This window comes from Podarcis vaucheri (genome assembly GCF_965113315.1).
Source record: "Podarcis vaucheri genome assembly, chromosome: 12".
Taxonomy (NCBI): Eukaryota; Metazoa; Chordata; class Lepidosauria; order Squamata; family Lacertidae; genus Podarcis; species Podarcis vaucheri.
In genome coordinates, this window is record NC_138750.1 from 16818786 (window position 1) to 16846644 (window position 27859).

The 27859-nt window shown below is 44.3% G+C and overlaps 1 protein-coding gene across 17 annotated transcripts in view; it reads right to left on the minus strand.

Annotated features, from left to right (window-relative positions):
- Positions 1–12648: 12648 nt before the first annotated feature.
- Positions 12649–27859, minus strand: part of LOC309515330 (prostatic acid phosphatase-like) — a 45112-nt gene continuing 29901 nt past the window's right edge. For 14 of the 17 annotated variants that reach the window (XM_082193077.1, XM_082193073.1, XM_082193079.1 and 11 more), the window contains 10 exons: positions 26375–26498; positions 24682–24768; positions 23809–23961; positions 22903–23004; positions 20814–20918; positions 19352–19484; positions 18777–18859; positions 18532–18638; positions 17440–17621; positions 12649–12826 (listed from right to left, as the gene is read on the minus strand). In XM_082193077.1, coding sequence (XP_082049203.1) covers positions 17465–17621; positions 18532–18638; positions 18777–18859; positions 19352–19484; positions 20814–20918; positions 22903–23004; positions 23809–23961; positions 24682–24768; positions 26375–26498 — 1051 coding nt within the window. In that variant the 3' untranslated portion in view covers positions 12649–12826; positions 17440–17464. The remainder of the gene's footprint in view (positions 12827–17439; positions 17622–18531; positions 18639–18776; positions 18860–19351; positions 19485–20813; positions 20919–22902; positions 23005–23808; positions 23962–24681; positions 24769–26374; positions 26499–27859) is intronic. The other 3 variants (XM_082193074.1, XM_082193075.1, XM_082193067.1) reach the window with 1 other exon arrangement.

Here is a 27859-nt window from a genome sequence, read left to right on the forward strand (position 1 = left end):
CAGAATACAAACCATAGCAGTTCATAACATGTGCCTTAAAATATGGCGGGCATTGGAACCCAGTCCTTCTCCAGCTTTTGGTTTAGTCCAAGCCGCTGAAGAACCCCCTTCTCTTCCTCAATCACCAAATGCTGGGAAATGTCAATGATTTCTGGGGCTTATTCCCCAGTGTTGTTCTTATTCTTTTTGTTGTGAGTGTTATAATTTTAATTTATTACCCGCCCTTCACCGTAAGGTCCCAGGGGACGTTACAACAATAATGGGGGTGGGTCAGAGAGGACCAAAGAAGAGGAGGACATGGGAAAAGAAAGAGAGGGGTCTTCACCTTCTTTCCTCTGCTGCCATACTGATAACAGAGGAGGAAGCATGGAAACAGACATACTGTATTTTTTGCTCTAAAAGACTCACTTTTCGCCTCCTAAAAAGTAAGGGGAAATGTGGGTGCGTCTTATGGAGCGAATGCAGGCTGCGCAGCTATCCCAGAAGCCAGAACAGCAAGAGGGATTGCTGCTTTCACTGCGCAGCGATCCCTCTTGTTGTTCTGGCTTCTGAGATTCAGAATATTTTTTTTCTTGTTTTCCTCCTCCAAAAACTAGGTGCGTCTTGTGGTCTGGTGCGTCTTATAGAGCGAAAAATACGGTATTTGGCAGCAGTCCCTGACACTGCTGCTAGACAAGGAGATTTGGGGTACATAGGGATCGCAACTGTGAGTAAGTTTAGAACCCCAAAGGGAAATCATTTGTCGTTCCCTCCACACACATTCTCCACTTCTGCTTGTATTTGCTTGTCCCGATCTAAAGAGCATGGGGGAAACTCATCTGTTATGTTTCCATAAATGTTACTGCTAAATGAACAGGGGGAAAGTCTCTTGTTAGCTCTGCCACTGCTGCTGGACGAGGAGATTTGGGGCACATGGGGATGGGAATTATGAGTAAAGTTGGGTAAATTTGAGTAAATAGGGGAAATCAATTCTCAGTTTCCCCTTGCCCTGAAGACACACATCCTGCACTTCTACTTGCAACTGCTTGTCCCAATCCAAAGTTCACCTGAAGTTTGACCCTAACGTTATGTTTGTATAAATGTTAACACTAAATGAACAGGGCTAAAGTTTCTTGTTAGTTCCAATACTTGCTTCTTTTGGCTTGTAGTCAGTACTTAAGAAGCCCTCATATCTCTTCCTTATGAATTGGCCCAATTCGTATTGCTGCTGCATTCCAAGCTGAGGGGAAAAGAAAAGAAAAGTAGGCATGTAAAACTGATTGATACATTTGGCTGCCCATTCAGAGGATAAAGACTTTGTGTATTCTAGGATGACAATGTTGATTGTACATTACAGCATCATGAAAAAGCTAAGCTCTGTTCTTTTTCACAACTTCAGGACAACAGCAAGGTTAACACCTGTATTTAGATATTGTTAACTTAAAAAAATAAATAAAAATAAAACATTTGGAGTATATTTTGATTAATTAGTATCTTAATGAGCATGAAATAAATGTAAACATATGAAACAAAATATGCTTCCATTTCTAAGAGCAGCTATCAAACCGTCGTGAGTTGTCCGAATCCTTGCGGCCAAGCATCTTCTTCGTTGTAAACATTAGTGGGGAAAGATGAAAGGGAGCTTCTGTCGCCATGTCGGTAAACCTAGTAAAATGGTTCGGAGACCGTATTAGCTTTCAGAGAAACTATAATTGTTTGCAATTTATCTGAATTAGACACTCGCTTTCTTGCCATAGCTCAAAAAATCAATATGACTATTTAATGAGGACATGCTGCAGATCACCTGGATAAAAGTGATGGGTTTGGAAACCCCTGTTCTAGAGGGAACAGATTTACAAACTAAAAGGCTGTCAAGAATACAGTTCTGTGCTGCAAATTATAAGTAATAATTTACATGTAACTTTACTGGGGTTCATCCATAAAAAGGAAGCAAAGAAAGAATGAAACGTTTTCTTATACTCAAAATACATATACTTTGCAAAATCAGCTCCCTGTCTCTTGAATTTATATTCGGGTTCCAGCAGAATATTCCATGCGCTGTGTGTTCTTCACAAAGCTAGCCACTTTAAATTCAATTCAGCAAATGCTTGCTCAAGCTCTGGCGTCTTTACTTACTTGTTTGATTTGACATTTTTATTCCCTGTCCTTCAGACAGTGCTTTTTTGTGTGATGGTACTCAGAAGTTCATGATCATCGTCTCTCTCTGTCTGCTTCAGCCATTTTGTGCTGGCACCCACAACACTTTTTATCAAGAAATGAGTACTGCAACCTCATTTTTTACACCCCCTCTCAAAGCGCTGTGGTTTAGTATAGCCTTACTTTATCTGGTTCCTTTCCCCCTTTTTGACTACAACTCCCATCATCCCTGAACTTGGGCCATGCTGGCTGCGTTTGATGGGAATTGCTGTCTAAAGTAGCAAGTTAGGGAAAGTAGCTGGTTTCTCCATCCCTCTCTTCCTCCCATGGAACTGCAAGGAAAAAATCAGAAACATTTGCTTGCTTTTTCAACCTAGGCTTAAACTGAGAGTTACAGATTATGGTTTTGCTGAATAACCAAGAGTTATAAACCATGGGTTTGAAGTAAACTGTTAAGGGCAAAGCACAGTTAAAACCAGCCACCGTTTGGGAAAAAAAAGATGAACTGCAGTTAGTTGAACATGGAAGTAAATGCTTCCAGCTGTGATGGAGGAGGAAAGGGAATGGGGGAATTGCAAACCCAATATTCATTCATGCAGTACTTAACCATAGTTTTGTATCCCATCTGAATGCAGGCACCAGAAACACAGATACTGCAAGTCACTTTGCATGTTTTCATGCTCTGGTTGCCTCCAGGATAGACTATTACAATGGAGTGCAAAAGGGTTGCCTCTAAAGACTGTGTGGAGATTGCTTCTCCAATATAATGCATTTTGTATGTGAGCTGGATAACTACATTGCAAATTTCAGAAAAATGTGAATTTACAAGGATAGCTGTTTTTCAGCTGCCATCATAGGAGCCAACTTCAGCCACCCCCCAATAAAATATTTGAGGGGGCTGCCCCCCCAAAGTCGCTGGGCATTGCCATTCAAATAGTGTGTGTGCACGGTGTCATGTGATCGATAATGTGGGGTGGGGCTTTTCTGGCCCCCCCAATATTTTATTCAAGTTGGCATCCCTGGTTCAGAAACTGAAATGAAAAATGAATTGAATTTTGCCCCAGTGACAACATAGAAATAAACTGGCTTTATATGCCTATTTGATCAGATCCACGATGTGTTCTGTGAAGGTGGTACACAATGCTGTAAAGGTAAAGGGACCCCTGACTATTAGGTCCAGTCGTGGCCGACTCTGGGGTTGCGGCGCTCATCTCGCTTTACTGGCTGAGGGAGCCGGTGTACAGCTTCCGGGTCATGTGGCCAGCATGACTAAGCCACTTCTGGCGAACCAGAGCAGCACACAGAAACACCGTTTACCTTCCCGCTGGAGCGGTACCTATTTATCTATTTGCACTGGTGTGCTTTCGAACTGCTAGGTTGGCAGGAGCAAGGACCGAGCAACGGGAGCTCACCCTGTCACGGGGATTCGAACCACTGACCTTCTGATTGGCAAGTCCTAGGCTCTGTGGTTTAACCCACAGTGCCACCCACGTCCCTACACAATGCTATGGCTGGGTGCTAATTGCCTCTCAAAAAACTCCATTCTGTTTGTGAGCAAAGGAATTGGGGGACAATTTAACCAAGTTTCTCCTGGGGAAGGAAAATTCCTCCCAACGGTGTCTTGGGAAGAAGGGCTCAGCAGCAGCAACACCACTGCTTTCATTTTCTCCTCTCTTTCTTGGAGCAAATGCGTTGGAAGCCTGGCCACCATTTTGCATGCTCTGCAATGCCCTGGACTGAACATCATTCCCAGGCATTGTGTAGGAAGAAAGAATTATGCAAAATGGCCTTCCTCCCTGCCTTACCCCCCCCCCCAAAGGGAGGGGATGAGAAAATAAAAATATCTGAAATCATCTTTGAAATAAGACTATTGCACCTCAGCTGTACAAAATGCACATTATTATTCATGGAATCCGGCTATAGAAAGAGGAATTGCCCAAATCTGCAATGTCAAGATCATTGTTAGCAATGAAAAGAAGACCTCATGCTTACCACTACAACATACTTCAGTTTCCTTCCTGTGATACTCGGGAGAAGCAGACCCAAGAACAGGATGAAGAAGGCGAAGCCACAGCTATTGAAATTGTGTAGCAGATGCATCACTGACCTCGTTGCTCCTGGCAGTAATTATGAATTGCCTAGTTAGTGAAGGTGGGAAGGGGGAAAGTTGTGTTTTATAAAGAGCAAACCAAGAGGTGGAGACTCTCTCTAAATCGGCTCTGGATCCATTCCAGTCCGGCTTCCACGCTGGTCATGGAACCGAGACGGCTCTGGTCACCCTAACAGATGATCTCCGCAGGCAGCTGGATTGAGGCGGGTCGGGGCTGCTGATTCTTCTAGACCTGTCAGCAGCCTTCGACATGGTCGATCACGAACTCCTGGACCACCACCTTGCCGACGTGGGGATCCAGGGCACAGTCCTTCAATGGCTGCGCTCGTTTCTCTCTGGTCGGGGACAGAGGGTGGCGCTTGGGGGGGAACTGTCATCCCGCCACTCCTTGGTGTGTGGAGTGCCCCAGGGTGCGATACTCTCCCCGATTCTTTTTAACATCTTTATGCGCCCCCTCGCCCAGCTTGTCCGGAGTTTTGGGCTGGGTTGCCATCAGTATGCCGATGACACCCAACTCTGTCTGTTGATGGATGGCCATCCTGACTCAGCCCCAGACACACTGACCAGATGTCTGGAAGCTGTGGCTGGATGGTTACGTGGGAGCCGGTTGAAGTTAAATCCTTCGAAGACAGAGGTCCTCTGGCTGGGACGGGACGATATGGGATTGAGGGGGCAACTCCCATCTCTTGCGAGGGTGCAATTAGTGCCAGCACCGTCCGTTAAGAGTTTGGGTGTAATCTTCGATACCTCCCTCTCTATGAAGGCGCAGATTACAGCTATAACAAAGGCGGCATTTTTTCATCTCTGCCAAGCTAAGCAGTTGGCCCCTTATCTCTCTCACCCTGACCTAGCCACTGTGATCCACGCAACGGTCACCTCCAGACTGGATTATTGTAACTCACTCTATGTGGGGCTGCCCTTGAGACTGACCCAGAAACTCCAGCGGGTACAGAATGCCACGGCGAGACTCCTTATGGGGTCTTCGCTGCGAGATCACATTCATCTGGTACTATACCAGCTGCACTGGCTCCCGGTGGAGTACAGGATCAGGTTTAAGGTGTTGGTTTTAACCTTTAAAGCCCTATACGGCCTAGGACCCTCGTACCTATGGGACCGCCTCTCCTGGTATGCCCCACAGAGGAACTTACGGTCTGCAAATAAAAACATCCTGAAGGTCCCAGGCCACAGAGAGGTTAGGCTGGCATCAACTAGAGCCAGGGCTTTCTCAGCTGCGGCTCCAATCTGGTGGAACAGTCTGTCACAAGAGACTAAGGCCCTGCGGGACTCGACATCTTTCCGCAGGGCCTGCAAGACAGAGTTGTTCCACCAGGCCTTTGGTCAGGGCGCAGCCTGACTCCCTCCTCTGGCAACCTGCACAGATTTTGGTTAACGGTTGCCATCAATTTGATTTTAATTAATTTTTATAATGAAATGTTTTTAGAATGTTGGATTATTTGATTGTTTGATTATTTGATTGTTGTTAGCCGCCCTGAGCCCGGCTTCGGCTGGGGAGGGCGGGATATAAATAAAATTTATTATTATTATTATTATTATTATTATTATTATTATTATTAGATCTTGGAGTTTAACTTGATGGCTACTGATTTATGTATTTTTGTAATATAGTCAAGGACTGAAAAGGAAATGCCAAATTCTGTAGGACTGGAGGACCACACTTGCCTGGAGGCTGTGCCCCATGGTTTTTCTTCAAAAGGAAGGACACTTAGGTCTCTGCTTATGGGCAGGGAACCAAAGATAATGGGGAGGTTGCAGTCTCAGACTTCCAGGAAGAACATCAGGCAGAGGAGGAGGGGTCAAATTCTGTAGGGCTGGAGGACCACACTCGCCACCCAACAGATGCCCGGAGGCTGTGCCCTATGATTCTTCTCCAAAAGGAAGGACACTCTAGTCTCTGCTAATGGCTAGGCAGGCAGCAATACACCAGTGCTCTGCCATATTGGCTGTTCCTGGTTGCTAGTGCGCGTAATAAGTCATCCAGGACCGAGGTACAGATATGAAAGTGATGGGAGCAACCATAGACCAAGCGTATCGATAAGATATTCTGCATAGATAGCTATGCATAGAATCTCACAGTCTCACTTGAAGTATTTGCATGGGCAAATAATCATGGACATCAAGGTTCCACAGGATGGTCAGTCAAGGAGGACATCAGCACAACACAATACCATTAGCTCCATAGATTAAGTGCTCATTGAACAAGAGAATGTTAAAAAGTTTATTGCCAAGGGGAAACAACCACCAGTGGGCCATAATGGCATTAACCCTTAGCAGAAATTGAACTCAGACATCTAAGTTGTCATGACTGCCTCCTATGGGAACCTCTTCTTCTCCTTCCATGGTTCAGTTTGCATGCCATACATCCCTGCATAACCTAAACCACTGAATATTCCATTGTTACATCCATCAAAACTTATTTACACTGTTGAATTTATCTTAATGCTACCAGCATTTCTAAGTATACACAATTTTCACCCAGATATTCAATAAACATTTTCCAATCTTCTTTAAACGTATGTTCTCTTGTTCAATATGTTAAGTCTGCTGGCTGCATATATTCCATCAGTTTAAGTTGCCGCTCTTCTTTGGTTGGGACCTCACTCTTTTTCCATTTTTGGGCTAACAAAACATGGGTTGCAGTAGTGGCATACATAAATAATGTCTGGGAATCTGACACCTGGGAATTTCCATCTGAATTATCCCCAACAAAAAGGACTCTGGTTTTTTTGGGGGGAGGGGGAGTACTTTAAAACATTTTTTTCAGGTCATTATAAATTATTTCCCAGTACTCTTTTACCCTTTTACAAGTCCACCGCATATGATGGAACGCCCTGAGTGCTCACTGGGAGGACAGATCCTGAAGCTGAGACTCCAATACTTTGGCCACCTCATGAGAAGAGAAGACTCCCTGGAAAAGACCCTGATGTTGGGAAAGATGGAGGGCACAAGGAGAAGGGGACGGCAGAGGATGAGATGGTTGGACAGTGCTATCGAAGCTACCAGCATGAGTTTGACCAAACTGCAGGAGGCAGTGGAAGACAGGAGTGCCTGGCGTGCTCTGGTCCATGGGGTCACAAAGAGTTGGACACGACTAAACGACTAAACAACAACAATACCCTGAACCTCATTGCATCTCCAGATGTACTTTCACATATCTGTCCGGATTCTTCCAGCATTAATCTCCACTGGATGTCCATGAGTTCTACTGTTAGGAGAGAGAGTGATGGAGAAACTGTTCCTTAGCCACTATATCTATGCAATGAATAACTTTATAAACTTCTCTCATGTTACCTCTCAGTCACCTTTTCGCTATACTAAAAACTTTCTTCGGAGGTGAGTCACTTGATTATTTTGGTTGCCCTATTCTGAACCCCTTCCAACACTGCAATACCCTTTGTGAGGTTTTTGTACACAGTATTCAAAATGACTGGCCAAAATTCAAATTACAGCTAGTGGGAACTCCCGCCATTCTAAGCGGCTGACCTGGGGATTGCCCTACTGCCAAGCGCCCAGACCAGCGTTGCTCCCTGAGGCTCAGAGTCCACCACTAAGAGCATGGGTAGGCAAACTAAGGCCCGGGGGCAGGATCCGGCCCAATTGCGTTCTAAATCTGGCCTGTGGACGGTCCAGGAATCAGCGTGTTTTTACATGAGTAGAATGTGTCCTTTTATTTAAAATGCATCTCTGGGCTATTTGTGGGGCATAGGAAATCATTCATCCCCCCCCAATATATTCCGGCCCCCCACAAGATCTGAGGGACAGTGGACCGGCCCCCTGCTGAAAAGGTTTGCTGATCCCTGACTAAGAGCCACAACCGCCACCCATCCCAGGACTGGGTAAGCAGCCATTATAACCACAAGGTCTTGTTCCTGATCATTCCCCACCAGTTCAGACCCCATAAGTATAAATGTGAAATTAAGATTTTTTTAATGCCAGCATACATCACTTTCCACTTGTTTACACTGAATTGGATTTTACATTTAATTGCCCACCCACTAAGTTTGGAGAGGTCCTTTTGAAGCTCTTTCACAATCTCTTTTGGGTTTAACAACCTTGAACATTTTAGTCTCCTTGGCAAACATTGCCACCTCACTTGGCAATCGCATACCATCAGCCCTTGAAGTGTTTAAAGCTAAACCCCAAGCACAGTTATTATACGGGGCTCAGATTTGGACAGGCACTCACCTTGGATTTACAGAAGCCGTTCAATCTGAGTTCCTAAGGCAAAAATTTACCCCCGTTCCATCCTGTGTTCAAAATGCTTCATTGAACTTGGAGGCTAATCTCCCCTCTGTTGAATTACAGATTTGGCGTAGGACATTTAATTATTGACTTCGGCTAAATTTAAACCCCACTGATCTACTACCCTTAGTATCGCAAGATTGTCATGAGAGTGCTTGGACTAAAACTGTCAACCAAAAGCTTTACTTTTCAGGTTTAACAACAGTTGTTAATACTGGGCTTCAGTAAAGCAAATAATTTAATTAGACAGTGCCTATATGATATTGAGCGACAGAATAATTTGGCCACGATAAGGACATTTTGTCCATGGTATGATTATTTTCTACCTAGCCATTCTGACACGTTGGCACCCTCTTTGCAAAATTTAACAGTTCCAAAATACAGACGCGCTTTCACTTTCGCAAGATTGAATATGCTGCCTTCGGCTGTACTTGAGGGTCGATTTCAAAAAATTTCATTGGAAAAATGGTTATGTCCCTGTGGAGATGGCAGTATTGAGTCATTGGTTCATGTGTTTCTGGCTTGCACTCTTCATAAAGATTTGAGGAGTGAGGTTATTACCCCTTGTCAGGGAACTGCCATCAGAGGCACGGGAGAAGGAGAGGGTCTCTGATTCTGCAGGAGAAGGTCCCAGCGCTAGGGGGAGACTCAGCTGGGAAGAAGGGGAAGAGAATGAGTGTAACACCAGGGATCCAGGAGAGCAACGGGACAGGGAGGTGCAAGGGCTCCAGGACTCTTCGTTGGAAGTTAGTGAGGAGAGCCCAAGCATCCCGCTGCCCACGCCCACCCTGCGCAGGAGACTCCCGCGCAGTGAGAGGCGGAGACGATTGGGCGTCAAACAACTCTTATGTTGGCAGCGCTTTAAGAAACGCCCACAGACAGATTCTACGAGTGACTAAGGGCAGCCACGCTGAGATGGGCTGTGCAGTCCGGAGGGTTTAACCAGGCAATCCGATGCTCAAACGGGGCAGGATTACGCACGAGTAACTCCCAACCACTACACCCCTCTATTACTGTTGCTCAACCATTGCTACCGTGTCCTTTCTTTGAGCAGATCAAGATGATCAGGTGACAGCAAAAACTGCAAGGTTTTTTAGCAGGGGCAATTAGAATAAGACCTATTATTTGATTATTGATGTAAACTTCCAAAATGTATTTTGTACAGTTAAGTTTTTACCTCTATCTTCAGTACATTTTATTTTATTTTATTGCGATGGCTAGTGGCTAAGGCAAATAAAGATTCTTCTGATCTTTCCACCTCACTGCTCACCCGTAACACTGCTGTTTAACAGATTCCTGATCCAGAGAGGACTTCTCCTCTTGTTGCATGATTGCTAAGCTTACTCAGGAGTACTTGGTGAGGTAGCTTGGCAAGAGCTTTTTTAAAAGGACATGGGCATCCATTATGGTCACAATCACAACCATGCTCCTTGGTTAATACAGGGCAACTAAGGACGGCAAGGACGTGGGTGGCGCTGTGGGTTAAACCACAGAGCCTAGGACTTGCCGATCAGAAGGTTGGCGGTTCGAATCCCCGCAACGGGGTGAGCTCCCGTTGTTCGGTCCCTGCTCCTGCCTACCTAGCAGTTCAAAAGCACATCAAAGTGCAAGTAGATAAACAGGTACCGCTCTGGCGGGAAGGTAAACGGCGTTTCCGTGGGCTGCTCTGGTTCGCCAGAAGCGACTTAATCATGCTGGCCACATGACCCGGAAGCTGCACGCCGGCTCAGTCGGCTAATAAAGCGAGATGAGCGCAGCAACCCCAGTCGGCCATGGCTGGACCTAATGGTCAGGGGTCCCTTTCTCTTAAGGACGGCAAGACAGGAGCTGAGTGTGCCTGGTTGTTAGGGTGATAGAGGTTATAATATTTCTCTATATTTGTGGTGTTTATTTTAAATTATGTTTAAAAGTCCATTTACTGTTCCCTGAGACAAAGCAAGAGACCACCAGCTTCTGAGGTGATTTCTTAATTATTTATTCTCGGCCCATCAGACTTTTCCATTTGGCCCATGAAGCTGTTTTGGGCAAACCATAGACACTCGCCCTACGCCTGATGTCATGCAGGTGAGGGCAAGGCTTGCCTGCCCCTGAAAGCACCTGACAACCAGGCACCTTCCCCTGCCCAAGTCCATCACTTTAGGAGCAAGAGAGTACAAATCACCAATCTCCTTTTGCTTGGCAAAGGTTCTCTCAAACCCTATTTGCCTTATAGGGTCCCCAGTTCTAGGTTCCTAGAACCTCAAACATTCTCCCAACTACTGGTATTCTGCTGCCACCATGTAAACACTAATATCTCTGACTTTGCCACAGCAAATATGTTCTCAGATATGTTCTCTTGAACTGGAGCACCTTAGACTTGTTTGGATTAAGGTGCATGTGTCAAAGCTACGCCCCTTCAGAAAGGCAGAACTGCTGTGCCAAAATGATCTACACCTGCGGAGATCATGATACTGTTCGGTTCTACTCCCCCCTTTCCCCAAAAATGAGGTTGGGCAAGTTCTAGAAAGAAACCATAGGAACACAGGAAAAACACAGAAGAAGAATGTTGTGTAGGTAAAGGGACCCCTGGACAGTTAAGTCCAGTCAAAGGTGACTATAGGGTGTGGTGCTCATCTCGCTTTCAGGCCGAGGGAGTTGGCATTTGCCCATAGACAGCTTTGCGGGTCACATGGCCAGCAGGACTAAACCACTTCTGGCACAACGGGACACCGCGACGGAAACCAGAGCGCACAGAAATGCCGTTTACCTTCCCGCTGCAGGGGTACTTGTTTATCTACTTGAACTGGTGTGCTTTCGAACTGCTAGGTTGGCAGGAGCTGGAACAGAGCAATGGGAGCTCACCCCATCATGGGGATTCGAATCACCAATCTTCTGATCAGCAAGCCCAAGAGGCTCAGTGGTTTAGACCACAGTGCTGCCCACTCCCTTTAATGTCATATAGCTTCCCTATAAAACACGAGTGGGGGGGGGAGTGGAAATTCTGGAGTAAGGTTCTGTGGGAACATCTTTATTTGACCTTAGTCTTATTTTAAATAATGGAATCTAGTGATTAACATGTTTGTTTGTTTTTTTTACAATCTGTTTCATCAATTTGGAATGATTTGGAATAACCATTCACTATATACATGTGTTCTGCATGGTTTGCTTGCAGCCATTTATTATGGCCTGATAACCACTGTTTCAGAAGAAGTCTATATTATTTATAGAGCACAATATGATTTGATGAGCAGTTGTAGATTTTAACATGATTAATTGCCCTTTCATTGTTTAACCCATTACAGGTAAATGTACACATTGTGTGTGTGTGTTTATATATCTAGATAAAGATAGAGATATGTGGATATATATCTACTGTTTGAGAACTCTAAAGGGAGGTGAAAGTGAAGAAACAGTCACATAAACAAAAGCTAACAGAGAAAGAAAGGACATCCTTAATAGCTATGTCATCATTGACTTTGGGAATATAGAATCTGAATTATTTGTATTATTTACCATAACACGACAGAGTCGAAATGCTTTGACAGCATTAATAAATTTAAGGATGTCAGTAATTTGGAAAATGCAGGTTAAAGGCACAAACAAGTTCAAGGTTACCAGCATTAAGCCAAATACAAATCTAAAGGACAAGGTGACACTGATGTTGATGGAACACCTGTCAGTTTCAGTTGAGTAGGAAGGCAAATGCTCTGCAGGACAAAACATTCCTGTTTCCTTTTCATCTTATTTGGCAACAGGGAGGAGGGGGCTAGAAAGCTTGTACACCTTGTATGGGAGCAGGGACTTCAAAAGTCCTAACACCCGTTGAAATGAATGGGAACTGTACAAGTGCTCAGTTTCACATTTATATAAGAGTGGTATTTGAAGAATATGAATATGTCCAAAATATGTAAACCATTTTTGATAAATGGACTTCTAAAAAAAGAATATGAAGCTCAGTTGCACATTTGAACTTTTTTTTAAAAAAAAATCAGTATTTTAAAAATATTGTCAATAAGGTTGCAAAATCAATTGCTGCTCTCTCCCCAGGCTTCTGTTACCCCCCCCCCGCCCGTCATGAGATTTAGTATATAGACACACGTTAACTTGTAAATGATGCGACAGACGGCAGTGTTTGTTCAAATCAATTTTTGAATCTATTTGCTTGATATTTATTTGATTATAATAATTTCTGAGAAGATGAAAATCCTAACAATGAGAATCACACAAAAGCATCAACAGTCACGCAGTGTTTTTGGTGTCCTACAACTTATTTGCTGTCCGCTTTCCTTCCTTGGGATGTTAATTTTCTCATTTGCCTTTTCTTTGATTTTACTTTTCACCCTGGTAGAAGACGAGAGACAATAGCAACATGTCAAAAGGCCAACAACACTGCCATCGTTTAGAAATATATTTTTGGGAAACACACATATAGTTATTACAAGTTATGTATACATCTGTGTACCTGTATAATAATAATATTTGTACCCTGTCCATATGACTGGGTTGTCCTGGCCACTCTGGGCGGCTTCCCCCCAAAATATAAAAACGCAGGAGGACATCATATGCTAAAAACTTCCCTATACAAGGTTGCCTTAACGTCTCTTCTCAAAGTCAGATAGATGTTTATTTCCTTGACATCTGATGGGAGGGCGTTCCACAGGGTGGGCGCCACTCTGCCTGGTTCCCTGTAACCTCACTTCTTGCAGTGAGGGAACCGCCAGAAGGCCCTCAGAGCTGGACCTTAGTGAACGATGGCGGTGGAGACACTCCTTCAGGTATACTGGGCCAAGGCCGTTTAGGGCTTTAAAAGTCAGCAACAACACTTTGAATTGTGCTCGGAAACATACTGGAAGCCAATGCAGGTCTTTCAGGATTGGTGTTATATGGTCCCTGCGGCCACTCCCAGACACCAATTTAGCTGCCACATTCGGGATTAGTTGCAGTTTCCGAGTCACGGTCAAAGGTAGCCTCATGAAGTGCACTGTTTGACCTTCGGCCATTCATCCTCATCTACCTCATAGGGGTGTTGTGAGGAAGGTCAAGCTGAGACTCCAACAGTAGAGAGACAACTCCACCCCTGTACTTCCAGTACAGGTCAGATGACACTCTGAGCTAACATCCGGTGCTCAGTACAGTGAATAGACTGCCCCTTTGTTTCCCCGGTAGAGTCCCAAACATTCACATCCTGTTTTGCTTTCCAGCCACCTGCAGCTCGCTCCCGCATTGCTGCTTTTCCGTAACATACTCCCCCAAAAGTGTGTTGCGAGCATAGCGTGATCCAGAGAAGAAAACAAACAGTTGTTATACATATAACACTCCCCTGTTGTTTCAGTTCCACCCTTGGAACTCCCCGCCACTGGATTCCCCAGTGTACCTCTCTGGTTGTTCGGCTTCCAAGGAATGAGTGCATCTGCATTACCTTGGCTAGCAATTCTCTGTTGTGTCTTTGTCTCTGACTTAGACACAGCTTCAACCTGTCTTGAGTTGTTAACAATAGCAACACATGCAACAGCTAAGTTAGCAAACTCTTTTGAATACCTCTTGGGTGGTACACCCTTTGTACCTCTCTCAGACCTGCGTATGAGGTGCTGATCCTCTCTGCTCACTGGTTCAGCCTCTGGACTCTTAGGAGAACCAGTTCCAATAGTAAACAGTGGTTCTTCCTTCATCTGTGAAGGTCTACCCATTATGTAGGACTTCCTCTCAATGACTGTGTCAACTGAGCTCTGTGAGCTATCACTGTCATCATCATCACCACCACTGTAATCAGTAAAATCTTCATCATCTGAATTATCCTTTGTGGAAATGTGTGAACAATTACTCTCTCCTGTTCAGGAGCACTTTCTAGAAATTTTGTGAGAATCACCTGACCAGATTCTGACAAAATTACTCTCTAGAGACCTTTTTCATATCCCACAAAAATGCCTCTGGCATTCTTTACTCCACCTGGAGCTTCTGTTCTCACATGAGACCCAAAAACCTTAAAATGGGCAACAGAAGGTTCTCTATGGAACAGCTTCTCAAAAGGAGAATTTCCCAAATCTTTTGAAACCTTTCTCAACCACGTGTAACAATAAGACATTAACGACTCCGCCCAATACTCATGTGGCAAATGTGAACTAAGCAATTGCGCATTCATCCCTCTTTACAATTCTTTGTTCACCCTTACACAGACACCCCTGTTCCACACTTCCACTGAAACAGCAACCTTGTGGTTAATCCCTTTCTTCTGCAGGAACTCCTGAAAATCCTGTAAAAGAAAAATTGGCTTCTCATCTGTGAAAAGACAATCAATGTTAGCATCATGCACATTTTTAACCTTGTCACAAAACTCCTTAAACCTTTCTAAGGCTTCTTGTGGTTTCTCTAACACAAATACCCAGACATAATGAGAGAAATAATCCACACACACAAGATAATATCTTGCATTGCCTCTAGATGGTGCTAGAGGACGAATCACATCAGCATACACCCGCTGAAATGCCCTGTCGACCCTGATCTTCTTCTTGACGTTCCTCGTCACACCTGTGAGAGAGATCATGTTATAATCAGATGAATTACATTTCATGTAATCACTTTGATCAAAAGTCAACAAATACAGTCCATCTTTCTCTCTGGCAGAAAGATACAGCTCTCCATCTTTGAAGATCTTGCAGCTTTCATCATCTTAGGACAGTTTCAGTCCTTTCTTTGCAATCTGCGAAACACTCAGCAGATTGAACTTCAACTCAGGAACCAAGTACACATTGTCTATAGTCAAGTTCAGACTCTCAAGATACACAGTACCAAACCCGGTCGCTTCCAGCTCCTGACCGTTGGCTTGCTTCACAGTGAAGCTTTGCTTCTTAAACGTCGAAAACAGACTTCTGTGTGGGGTCATGTGTTTCGTACAACCCGTGTCAATGACGAACATGTTCTCCACCTCTGGTGTGATTCCTTTCGACATCAAAGCCTTTGCAGGTTTCACCTGGGACTTGGTACGACTTTTGCCTGACGCCTCAGGCTTTGTAGAGCTCCCCTTGGCTCCTTTCTGCTGACGTGGCTTCTTACAGTTCCGCTGAAGATGCCCAGTCTGTCCACAATTGTAACATCGGACAGCGCTCAAAGCTACAGCCTGCTCTTCAGTAGCGACAGCAGTGGGGGAGTCAGAACTCCGTGTCTCTCTCCCCCTGTCCTTCACATCCAGTGCAGCAAGTCGATCGTGTTCATTCAGAACCACCACACACACTCTCTCCGCGGTGAGATCCACGGCCGGTAGGGAACCAAACTGACTGGCAACCGTTTTATAAGTCCGATTAAGGCTGTTTATTATCATGAAGCAGAAGACCTCCTCTTGTAGATGGAAATTGCGTTCTGCCATCTGCTGGCGCAGGAACTTCATCTCTGTCAAATGCGCTTGTACATCTCTATCAGGCACAAGCCTCAGATTGGTCAGCTTTTCAAAATGCAGCAACGCTGAAGAACCAGCATCTCTCTGATGTGTTCTACGCAGCGTCTCCCAAATCTCTCGCACGTTATCTAAATTCCAGATATGCACGAGCTGGTCATCCGAGACACACAGAATTATAGCCGTCCTGGCTCTCACATTCTGTGAATTCCAACTTGGCGTTGGTGCTGCTGGAATGGGGTTCTCAATCACCCCAAAAAGCCTCTGGTTCTGTAGCAGGGCTTTCATCTTTATAGACCAAGATGAATAATTGTCATTAGTCAGGGGAGGTGGGTAAGGTAAGCCTCCCCCCTTCTTGGCATCCATTTTGAATCCAAGCCTCAGCTCTCACTCTCGAGCCTGTAAAATTCCAAGAGTTACTCTTGGTTGTTTACTGCCTTCTCCACTTGGCAGTTGAGCCGTAAGCTGCTTGAAAAGTCCTTGCAAAGAACAGCGAAGTAGTCAAAACACACTCCGTGTTCCAACCCCCAGTCAGTAAGTTTCCACTCAACTTCACTTCACTGAACTCTCGTTGCTTAGCAACTGTGCATACCAGTCTTATCTCGGTATGCAAGGTATTTCCGGCTGTTTTGCCAGTGCTGGTTTCTCTTAAACGCAGACACTCTAGTGAACCGAAGATTGCTTCTTAACGCGTTCACCTTACAGTCATAAATTCTCCATACCTTTTGGGGCTCCGTTGCTTGGCATTCACCTCGTCTCGATGCCCAGCCGTCTGTGTAGCTTCCAGCTGCACGTAGTTTTATATTCCTTCCCTTGGTGCAGAGGATGAAGAACGATCCATCAACCTCTCATGTAGATTTCCATGGAGCAGAACCACCGGCTTTGCTACCAGATGTAGGATTCTTCAAGCCTTATCAGAGGAAACTGGCCTCTCTCCAGGCACTCGGCTTGAGATCCTTGTTGACCTCCCCGTCTGCGACTCCCGGCAGGACACAGGCTAGGTCACTATCGGTGAGGAGAACACACCACTCTTCTCTCCTCCCTGCCTCCCCCAGGGAGGGGAAAGAGACAGACAGAAATGTATTTACATGTCTTTATTTCTGTCTTGCAGCAGTACAGAGAAACGCGTCTGCACTCATCAGACTCCAACAGTTGAGAGACAACTCCACCCCTGTACTTCCAGTACAGGTAAGATGACACTCTGAGCTAACATCCGGTGCTCAGTACAGTGAATAGACTGCCCCTTTGTTTCCCCGGTAGAGTCCCAAACATTCACATCCTGTTTTGCTTTCCAGCCACCTGCAGCTCGCTCCCACATTGCTGCTTTTCCGTAACAGTTATATGGTCCCTGCGGCCGCTCCCAGACACCAATTTAGCTGCCACATTCGGGATTAGTTGCAGTTTCCGAGTCATGGTCAAAGGTAGCCTCATGAAGTGCACTGTTTGACCTTGGGCCATTCATCCTCATCTACCTCATAGGGGTGTTGTGAGGAAGGTCAAGCTGAGAAACTGAATGTTGATGCATCAGTTTTATATGTGTTGGTATCAACCCTGCTACCTATCTTACCTCTCATTTATGATGCCATCCTACATTAACTGTTACATTCTGCTTGCCAGTCCTCTGGTATGACAGGAGAAACCAGTTCTTTAAACTTCTGCAAGGGGCAAGCCGCTTCACAGCCCGGCAAAACAAGAACTTGGGGTGGAAGTTTTTTTTTGGCCCGATAGTACATCGCAATGGTGAACTCACTGAAAAGAAGAAATGTAGGTCATTAAGAGCATTATGTTGTGCGGATGCCTGATGATCGTCTTCTAAAGCAACTACTCCATTCCAAACTTAAAAATGGAAAGCGTAATGCTGGTGGCCAACAAAAGAGGTTTAAAGACTGTCTCAAGGCAAATCTAAAAAATGTAGTATAAACATTTCATGCCTACAGGCAGCCCTTGTTGAATTCTGCCCAGGAATGTAGCCTTCAGGCAGTGCAATTATGGGCATAGTTGCTTAGAAGTAAATTTCGTTGTGTTCAGTTGGGATTCTTCTCTATTAAGTGCGTTCAGGCATAATCATACACATGTTGTCTCAGAGGTGAGTCCCAGTGGGGCTTATGACCCATTAAGTGTGACTAGAACTGCACTATTGTTTTGGATGTGGTTTAAGAAATCCTTTCATGAAATTGGATATTTTGTGGAATTTAGTCTTGTTTTTCTTTAATAATCGAGAAAAGTTAGGAAAAAGTGGGTAGACAACCTCTCTTGAGCATCCTTCAGTCTTTCATTTGGGAGGCCCAGGATACCTTTTCATTGTTGCCCAATTCTAACCTGCTGTTTCAAGTAATTATGATTTAATTGGGGTTTCTCAGCTCTGCATCAATGATCAATATTGTAGATTTGGCACAAAGTGTGACTCAACCCTTTCAACCCCTTTCTGTCTTTCAAAGGTATGCACACCTCACCCACTCAGCTATGAAATAATTTTTCAATAGTATTTTGAACAGCCAGACGTCAAGCTCAAACACAGAGGGAACGCAACTGATTTTTGACCCATTTCAGCAGTGCAGGAATTGTGAGAATAAATACTGTGTTTGAGAAGATGAGTGAATTTGCAGATGCTTACCCAATAAATCACTGATAATTATTGAATATACGAGTTCATATTTACCCACTGTCTTCTTTATATAGCTCAAAAAATAGGCAGGCAGCGTATGGAGGTAGCTTTACCTTGAAAACATTGAGTGCTACTTGGAGAGCAACTATTGTGGTATCATGCTATAAAAGGGAGAAAAATAATGTTACTTGAGTAGACAAATCACATTTCCAAATAGTCTGCTTAAAGAGGGGAGCCAAAAAGTAGCAGGAGAATGCGAGCTACAGAAGGTTTGGTCAATTTAAAATGTTCATACTTACGGCTGAATACATTAACATTTTTCTTCCATCAGTGGACTTAGTAGCCTCTATCATCTTATTCAAAATATCTTTCACAAGGAGACCTTAATGGTGATGGAAAAGAATACAAATGCTGGTGAAACCAAGAAGCCCTTTTATCTTTAACCAATTGTTAAAGTAAATTGGCAAAGACTTTTTTTTTTTCAGCTGGGGCAGAGAAGTTCTAACATTCTAGTAATACTCCCAGTTCAATTGGGACAGTTGAAGGGTATACTATATGTGTGCTGAGATGGTCTATATACACATAGGAATGTGACTTCCGACTCAGCTACATTAGGAAAGAAAGAAAGAAAGAAAGAAAGAAAGAAAGAAAGAAAGAAAGAAAGAAAGAAAGAAAGAAAGTTTTAAATGCGCTGTAACATTGGGACACCAGTTGGCGCTGTAGAGTTGGACGCTTTGGCAATGTGACTTCCCACTTTAAGCTTTATAATGCGTTTTCCTGAAATGTTTCTTTAATGAGTCTAATTCCAGCCTTTGTGTCTACACATGAGGCACGCAGCACAGAAAGATGTGGGCTTTGTTTTGCTTTTTCTTACCTCCTTGTAGTCGTGATTTCTTTTCTCTTTCGTGTATCCCAAACATTGCATTTAAGGAAAATGCCAAAAGATCTTTCAAATTGCCCATGACTTCGTCAGTAGCCCAGGCTGGTAATGGCTGCTTATGTTTTTTCTACAGTTGAAAAGAAATAAAAGCGGGTGGTGACTCATCTGTCAGCCATGCCTTTGCTCTCTCACTCTCATCTCTTCTGTTGTTTCACAGACCTTCATGTTTCTATATAGGAAAACCCATTCCATGCCACATTGGGGCCCACACAAAATGGCTCACAGCCAGCCAACAAAACCATATTACAACGAGAGGGGATTTGGTCTAAATAAATTTCCACAATTGTAGGATTAGAATTAGACTACATAGGTTTTTGAGGTCTCCTCTCCCAGCCAAAGTAGGACGCGGGTGGCGCTGTGGGTAAAACCTCAGTGCCTAGGACTTGCCGATCGTATGGTCAGCGGTTCGAATCCCCACGGCGGGGTGAGCTCCCGTCGTTCAGTCCCAGGTCCTGCCCACCTAGCAGTTCGAAAGCACCCCTAAGTGCAAGTAGATAAATAGGTACCACTTTATAGCGGGAAGGTAAATGGCGTTAATGTGTGCTGCGCTGGTGCTGGCTCGCCAGAGCAGCTTCGTCACACTGGCCACGTTACCCGGAAGTGTCTTCGGACAGCGCTGGCCCCCGGCCTCTTAAGTGAGATGGGCGCACAACCCTAGAGTCGGACACGACTGGCCCGTATGGGCAGGGGTACCTTTACCTTTACCTCCTAGCCCCATGTCTATGGCAGTTAAAGAAAAAAAAACACAGTCCCAACTGGGTTGATGAACTCAGTCTAGAAGTTCCCCTTTTTGTGGGGGGAGAATAGGCCCCTGCCTAACTAAAGGGGTGTTTTAGCTTGGCTGAAATGTGTCTTTGATTTCTGATAATGTCTCTTATATGGAGCATAGAGAGGTGTGTGTGTGTGGTTTTGTGTGTGTGTAGCAGCCTTTCTCAACCTGTGGATCCCCAGATGTTGTTGAACTACAACTCCCATCACCCCTAGCTAGCAAGGCCAGAGCTCAGGGATGATGGGAAATGTAGTCCAACAACATCTGGGGACCCACAGGTTGAGAACCGCACAAAGGTAAAATGTACATTTATAGCTCTACACAACCTTGCCCCGTAAAACCACCACTGATACGTGGTCCTACCTTGGAAGGTTTCCTAGATGGAAATGCGTCCCTGAAGCTGAAAATGGTTCCTCATCCACAATGTAAACAGTAGCTTGGACCACTGCAGCTTCTGCTACTATGGTTACAACAGCCTCCAGCACAAATAATATTGAAAGCAGGATCGTTAATGACCTTGCCACAAGTGTGGCTTTTATCTGCCATGTGCCACCTGACCTCGTCCTAAACCCCTTGGTCTGTTTTGTTGGGGATGAATGAGTTTCATATAGGTTTACTAGAAATTACCTGAACAAGTAAAGCATCGTACGCATTCCAGAGTTTGTGACTGTTAAAATCCAGAAGAGCCTTCATATCGTATCCCAGGTTAGATGCTAATTGACCTAGAAATGGCTGAAAGATAAAGAGCAGAAGGATTAATGAACCAGTAAGTGCAAATGAATGGTAGGGCCTGATCCTGCAGTGACTGCCATTTTTTAATGGGGCAGAGTTTTGCCCTGCCAGTTCCATAATGTGGGGGGTGCTGCAGTAGCCCCCAATCTTAGAGGACAGAATTAAATGGTGGGCTTTCAGAGCTTGATCTTAAGGAGCACAAGGGGATTGAAAGCTATTGGCAAACAAGACTGAAATATACTCGGAGTTGAGTGTGGATTTCATGCTCTTTATTCAGCTCATAATAGTGAGGAATGAAAGTTCCCCCCAAATGTCTGCTTTATATACATTATTTACAAAATGGGCCGCACGTGATTGGTTAATTCCGGGATTCTCCTGTATGCCAATCAGGTTGCGGATTCACTTCCGCCTGGAGCTGGATAGGGTGGCTCCTGTGGACCAATCATACTGCTGCATTGTTCTAGGACCAATCAGACTACTGCATTCTGAATCCTATTGTTCTAGGACCAATCAGACTGCTGCATTCTGAATCCTATTGTTCTAGGACCAAGCAGACTGCTGCATTTTGGATCCTATTCAACTCAGTACATAACAAAGATGTTAATAGGCAATCAGAGTGCTTTTGAGTATGCTCAATGGCCCCTGAAGACAGCAGCAGAAATAAAATTGACTGCCATTTTTCTGCACCAGTCAGGTTACAGCTTCGGAAGAGCCTTCAAAGGCAGACCCATGCAATGGTCATTTCGACTGCGAGATGGGAAAGATTTAGATTGCCTTGGAGACATAGGATATGAATGGTGGGTTTGTTGAGCTCCAGTCAACTTGAATTTGCCAATACGGACACTTCCAACCTCTTACTACTTCCAGGTGGGATGCTACCGCAGGCTGGAAATATCCACATTCAGCCAAAGCCCGTCTTATCTCTGCAGTCCTCCTTACCACAGGTGGGAACAGGTGGTCAAATGAAATTACTGGCTGCTTTGAAAGAAAAGTGCTCCTGACAACTGGTGATAGTGACCCCAGTCTCAGTGTTCCACATCTGTGAAATAGTACAGACGGCGACCATTTTACGTGTGTCCGATTGATGCACCTCTGTGCACACACTCATTGTTGCGGATCTTGTGGCCAGAAGAGAGAATGGAACGGGGGTGGGAGTGTGGGCATAATGGGGTTTAATGAGGTGGGGTGGGCTTATGCATGCTCCAGCAATGCGCATGGGCGGCAGGAATGCAACCCCCATGCAAATGGGGAGTTTCTTATCAGTGGGCTGCCTGTGACTGGACATTTCTACATCTGTCCTGAATTTTATTGTTCCACTTCAGAGAGGATAGGAGGAAAGGAACAAAAGAACCCCGTTCTCTTTCACGTTTGCTCCCAAAGAAAGAACAAGAGACCCCTTCATTCCCTTTTGCTAGTGAAAAGGACGTGGAGAGCAGTAACCAACCTGGGCAGAGGGGTGGAGGGAGAGAGAAAGTGAGCAGGAGAGGCCCCATTGGGCATTTTGTGCATGCCCCCTGCAAACTTGGCAGCGCCACGGCCTGCTCCCCACAGCCAACAAGGCAATCCTCCCAGACCTCTTTCATTGCCCCCTTTGGGAAAATTGATTCTCGCTTTATTTTACAAGCAGGCAGGAACATGAAAAATAAAACATTTCAAAGCTGCACAGTGCACAGGTTGTAATTTCAGAGAGATAAGAGAGTCCCTCTGGGGACGGTTGATTCATCTCCAGTTTTAAGCAGCCCATGGAAGTCAGTTTGACTTGCACAACTGCTAAAGGGACCTGTAAGCAAAACAATAGCAAATTTATAATGAGAAAAACGGTTTATAATAGATGTCACATCAAGAAACAAAAGGCATTTGGCTGTCTTATCAGACATTCGCAGCACATTCTTAGGTATGTCTACTCAGAAGTAAGCACCATTGATTTCAGTGGAATTTACTCGCATGGATTGCAGCCATAAGATTTTCCCTTTCCATTTCTTACCATTTGACTTTTCAGTTTTTCCTGGACTGTTTTGGATCCAAAAGTTTCCTTTAGAAGCTGACCGAACTTTGGACATGGAGCGCGAACAGGATAATGCAACAACTAATGAAATGAAATGAAACATATCAGCTAAAAAGACCTCCTCATATTGTCATCTGCCTGTGTATAATACATATGTCCATCCTAAATTCAGATTATTAGTGGGAAGATGCTTGAAGAGCAACCAGTCAGTAGCGTGTGATTAGAACTCCCACTTTTTCTGTTGCAAAAAGTTGCCTTGGTCAGGGGAGGCTTGGTGGGTTTGCATGGAGATAGAAAGTAGAGCCTCCATGTTTGCTAGACTTTCAGTGCTGACCTTTCTTCAGACTGATACTCTCAGGGCTGCTGACCTCACTTCCTCCTTCTTCACCCCACCATTGAGAGGAGTTATTTTTCCTTTCTCGCTCTACTGCAGAGATGGAAGAGCAAGCATGGTTCTTTGTACATTTACCTCAGCTGCACCTAGGATCTGTGGTATCCAACAAATATTTCCTACAATAAACTTCACGTTCTTATTTTCCTTACTCAGAGTCTGAGTGTGACTGCAGCAAGGGTCAAGTGTGCCCCTCCGAGCAGGGATTTTAATTCACACTGTAACTTCTGCTGGTGCATTTAAGCTCCAAGTGCCGTCACAGACTACCTTCCCCAAGCCCTTGGAGGGATGCGGATGGCGCTGTGGGTTAAACCACAGAGCCTCCCCGTGACGGGGTGAGCTCCTGTTGTTTGGTCCCAGCTCCTGCCAACCTAGCAGTTCGAAAGCACGTCTCTATTTATCTCTCTATTTAAGTGAAATATTCACCTCTCAGGTTGCCATGTTTCCATTGAACTGGGAGTGGAAAAGGTTAAAAATACCACACGTTTCCTTACCCTTTCCTCTGAACGTGGCACAGTATGAACTGGAATTGGTTGCCAAGCGATCTCTTCGTTCCAGATTTGGTTTTCTTTAGGAGGAAAGAGTCCGGCCAGATTGGCTTGAGCACTCATAATGGTTCGATCATAATCTGTACTTCGGACATAAATCTGAGAAGGAAAAAATGAAAGAGTGGCTCAGGATGGTATTGTTGTTTTGATCCTAGATGGTTGTTTTCCACAGCGGGAGGTTTAGATCTAACTTGCATACCCACACCAACCCACTTTCAGGGTTGCTGTTCTGGTGACTGCTGTCTTCTTTTTCTGTCTGTGCCCCATCTCGTAACTGGAAATCCAGTGGGAGGGGAGGGACAGAACCAGGAGGACACGGGAAAGGAAAGACAGGGTCTTTCACCTTCTCTCGCCCTCTCTGCTGCAATGATCATAGTAGCCATTGTAAGGAGGGGAAAGGTTGGCGATGGAAAGTCACTGCGGATGCTGCTAGGCTTGTGGGGATTGCAATTATGAGTAAATTTTGAACACATGGTGGAAATCACTACACTTCTGCTTCTATTTGCTTGTCCCAATCCAACAAGCATGGGGAAACTCACCCATAGCTAAGCGGCATTTTAGAATGAATTGATTTTAGAATGTATTTCAATTAATTGAATGTGATTTTATGTAAACTGTGTTACATTTACTGTTGTTAGCCGCTCTGAGCCCGGCTTCGGCTGGGGAGGGCAGGATATAAATAAAAAATTATTTATTTTTATATTATTATTATTATTATTATTATTATTATCATCATCATCATCATCATAGTTTGACCCTAACATTATATTAGTATAAATGTTATTGCTGAGAAAACGGGGAAGTTAGTCCAATACTTGCTTCCTTTCGCTTGTATTCATCACTTAAGAAGTCCTTATATCTGTCCTTTATGAATTGACCCAACAAGTATTGCTGCCGCATTCCACGCTGTGGGAAAAAGGAAAAGGAAAAGTATGCATGTAAAACTCATAGATGCAATTTACCGTCCCCTCCAAGCTACTTCTGACTATTTCAAAGGATAAAGGAAGACTTTGTGTATTCTAGGCTCGCGGTGTTGGGTGTACATTACATCATCATGAAAAAGCTAAGCTCTGGATTTTGGCCTGTTCCTTTCCGCAGCACCAGGAGAACAAGGTTAACATCTAGATTTGTGGCAGGTCTCCAAGACTGAAAAAAGAGGCTGGACCAGATTCTGTTACAAGTTATGGATGTGTGCTTATATGGCTGTAGCTCTCATATCACTGGCATTGTTCTGTTGTGTTGTTGTTTAGTCGTTTAGTCGTGTCCGACTCTTCGTGACCCCATGGACCAGAGCACGCCAGGCACTTCTGTCCTCCACTGCCTCCCGCAGTTTGATCAAACTCATGCTAGTGGCTTCAAGAACACCATCCAACCATCTCATTCTCTGTCGTCCCCTTCTCCTTGTGCCCTCCATCTTTCCCAACATCAGGGTCTTTTCCAGGGAGTCCTCTCTTCTCATGAGGTGGCCAAAGTATTGGAGCCTCAGCTTCACGATCTGTCCTTCCAGTGAGCACTCAGGGCTGATTTCCTTCAGTATGGAGAGGTTTGATCTTCTTGCAGTCCATGGGACTCTCAAGAGTCTCCTCCAGCACCATAATTCAAAAGCATCAATTCTTCGGCGATCAGCCTTCTTTATGGTCCAGCTCTCACTTCCATACATCACTACTGGGAAAACCATGGCATTGTTCTAGAGCTGGGTTATGAACGCCATTTACATTCACAGCCCAAACTGTGGACTATGATAGTGGGAGCTGTGTTTTGGCAACTTCTGCAGCCTGGGAGTAAAATGTTCACTGCTCTTCGTTGAGCGGGGGCTTATGATGGTGGCATCAGGTTTTCTTCTTCTAAACAATGTTTTGTTGCCATTCCACATCCTGCTTGATGCATGGCTTTTCCCTTCTCGCCAACAGCAATATTCTTGGAACAACACTACCTCATGAGGAAGTGTCGTTTCTAAGGACTCAGTTTGGGGTGAGGAAGATGGAACCCATGCTCAACAGCAGCAAAAGATTAAGGTACCTCCCTGCCCTTACGGGCCAGTCGTGTCCGACTCTAGAGTTGTGCGCCCATCTCACTTAAGAGGCCGGGGGCCAGCCCTGTCCAGAGACACTGCCGGGCCACGCGGCCAGCGTGACAAAGCTGCTCTGGCGAGCCAGCCCCAGCGTAGCACACGGATTAGAACGTTGCAAAATTTCTAAATGCTGCAATTGACCTTAGACTATGATTGCTCTTTGCTTTTTTAAAAAAATAAATAAATTTAAGTAGTTAACATTCTGTAATTTTGGTTAGTGGACCATACATAAATTATATTACTGTTTGTGTACATTGTACTGAAATGGGCATTGCTATTACTGGAGCCTGAAATAATAAATAACAACATTTCAGAAGTTTCAGAAGCTTTGTAGAGATTTGGACGTTTGAGCAGTATAGCCATTCTGTTAAATAAAATAATAAAACTAATAATTAGTATCTTAATGAGTATTATATAAAGGCAAACAAATCAACAAAACACGTTTTCATTTCTTAGAGCATTATCAGACCGTTGTGAGCTCTCCATATCCTTGTGGCCAGACATCTTCGTTGACCACGTTAGTGGGAAAAGTTGAAAGAGGGCTTCTGTCGCCATGCCGGTAAACCTGGTGAAATGTTTTGAAGGTTGCATTAGTTTTCAAGAAAATAGAATTGGATGCAATCTATCAGAATGAAATATTAGCTGCCCTGCTGCCGCTCTAAATGTGAAGCACACAACCCTCTCACAACATTACCCCATACCTGTCTACTCAGAAGTCCCAATGACTTGACTTCAGTAGGTCCTGCTTTTTAAGTAAGTGTCTATAATATTATAGCCTTCGTCTATCAGAGAAATGCACTATGAAAAAGCCGCCAGAATATCTCCTAGCGGTCCTGTGCCTTTGCAATTCTGTGCAGGGGTGAAAGGTTGAAGGGGATTTGCTAATACAGCTGTATTTTGAATTTAGTTCTTGTCCTTTTCAGATGAGAACACAATGTACGTCAGGAATTTCTAGAGCAGTGGTTTCTCCTGGACCATTTGAAAACTGCTGATGGTCTTGGTGGACCACTTAATGGTTTTTATTAACTACTGTAGTGCTTGCAATCTGCTCTGTGCTGTATAATTTTTAATTATATTTTTAGTGCTTCTTTCATGTCTTATTGTACTACACTTTGCATTTCATATAATTCAAACTGAAAAAAATGGAAGAAAGAAAATAAGTATTCAAGATCATCACGAATACTTCATGAGGACATGTTGCAGGCCACCTGAAGGAAGGGCATGGACCACAGTCCGGGAAGCCCTATTCTAGCGCTAACAGACTTTGAGGGTGGGTATCTACAAAAGGAAGACTGTCAACAATACTGTTGTGTGCTGCTAAGAATAAGTGATAGTTTGCATGCAACTTTAGTGCTGTACAGTTGGAAAAAGGAAGCAAAAGGGGAATATAACATTTTCTCATATTCAGAAAACATGCATTGCAAAATCTGCTGACAGTTGGGCATTGACATGCAGATGTCAAGTGAAATATTGAATGCACTGAACACTTACAAGCCCATTGTGTGTTCTTCATAAAGCTGACCAGAAAAACCAAGAGTTTAAATTCAATTAGACAATATTTTTGTTCAAGCTCTGGTTTGTATACTTGCTTGCTCGTTTAGACATTTTATACCCTGTCCTTTAAACAATGCTTTTTGTGTGTGGTGGTACTTAGCATCATTCATCAAAAGCATTGTGTGGGATGGGAATAATGGAAAGATGGCAACCACAAAATATGGTTAGAAATAGGGGGTAGGGGTGGGATATTCCTAGTGGTCATTTTTAAGGGGGGAGGGAAGAGAAAAAGTTCAGAAATTTTCTCATAAAAACAAACCTTCTGAAAAAAAATTCTACTTAGCATGTCAAAATGCATAAAATTATTCACAGGAACATAATTTAGAAAGAAGAACAGCAAAGATCAACACTGTCAAGGTCATTGTTAGCAAT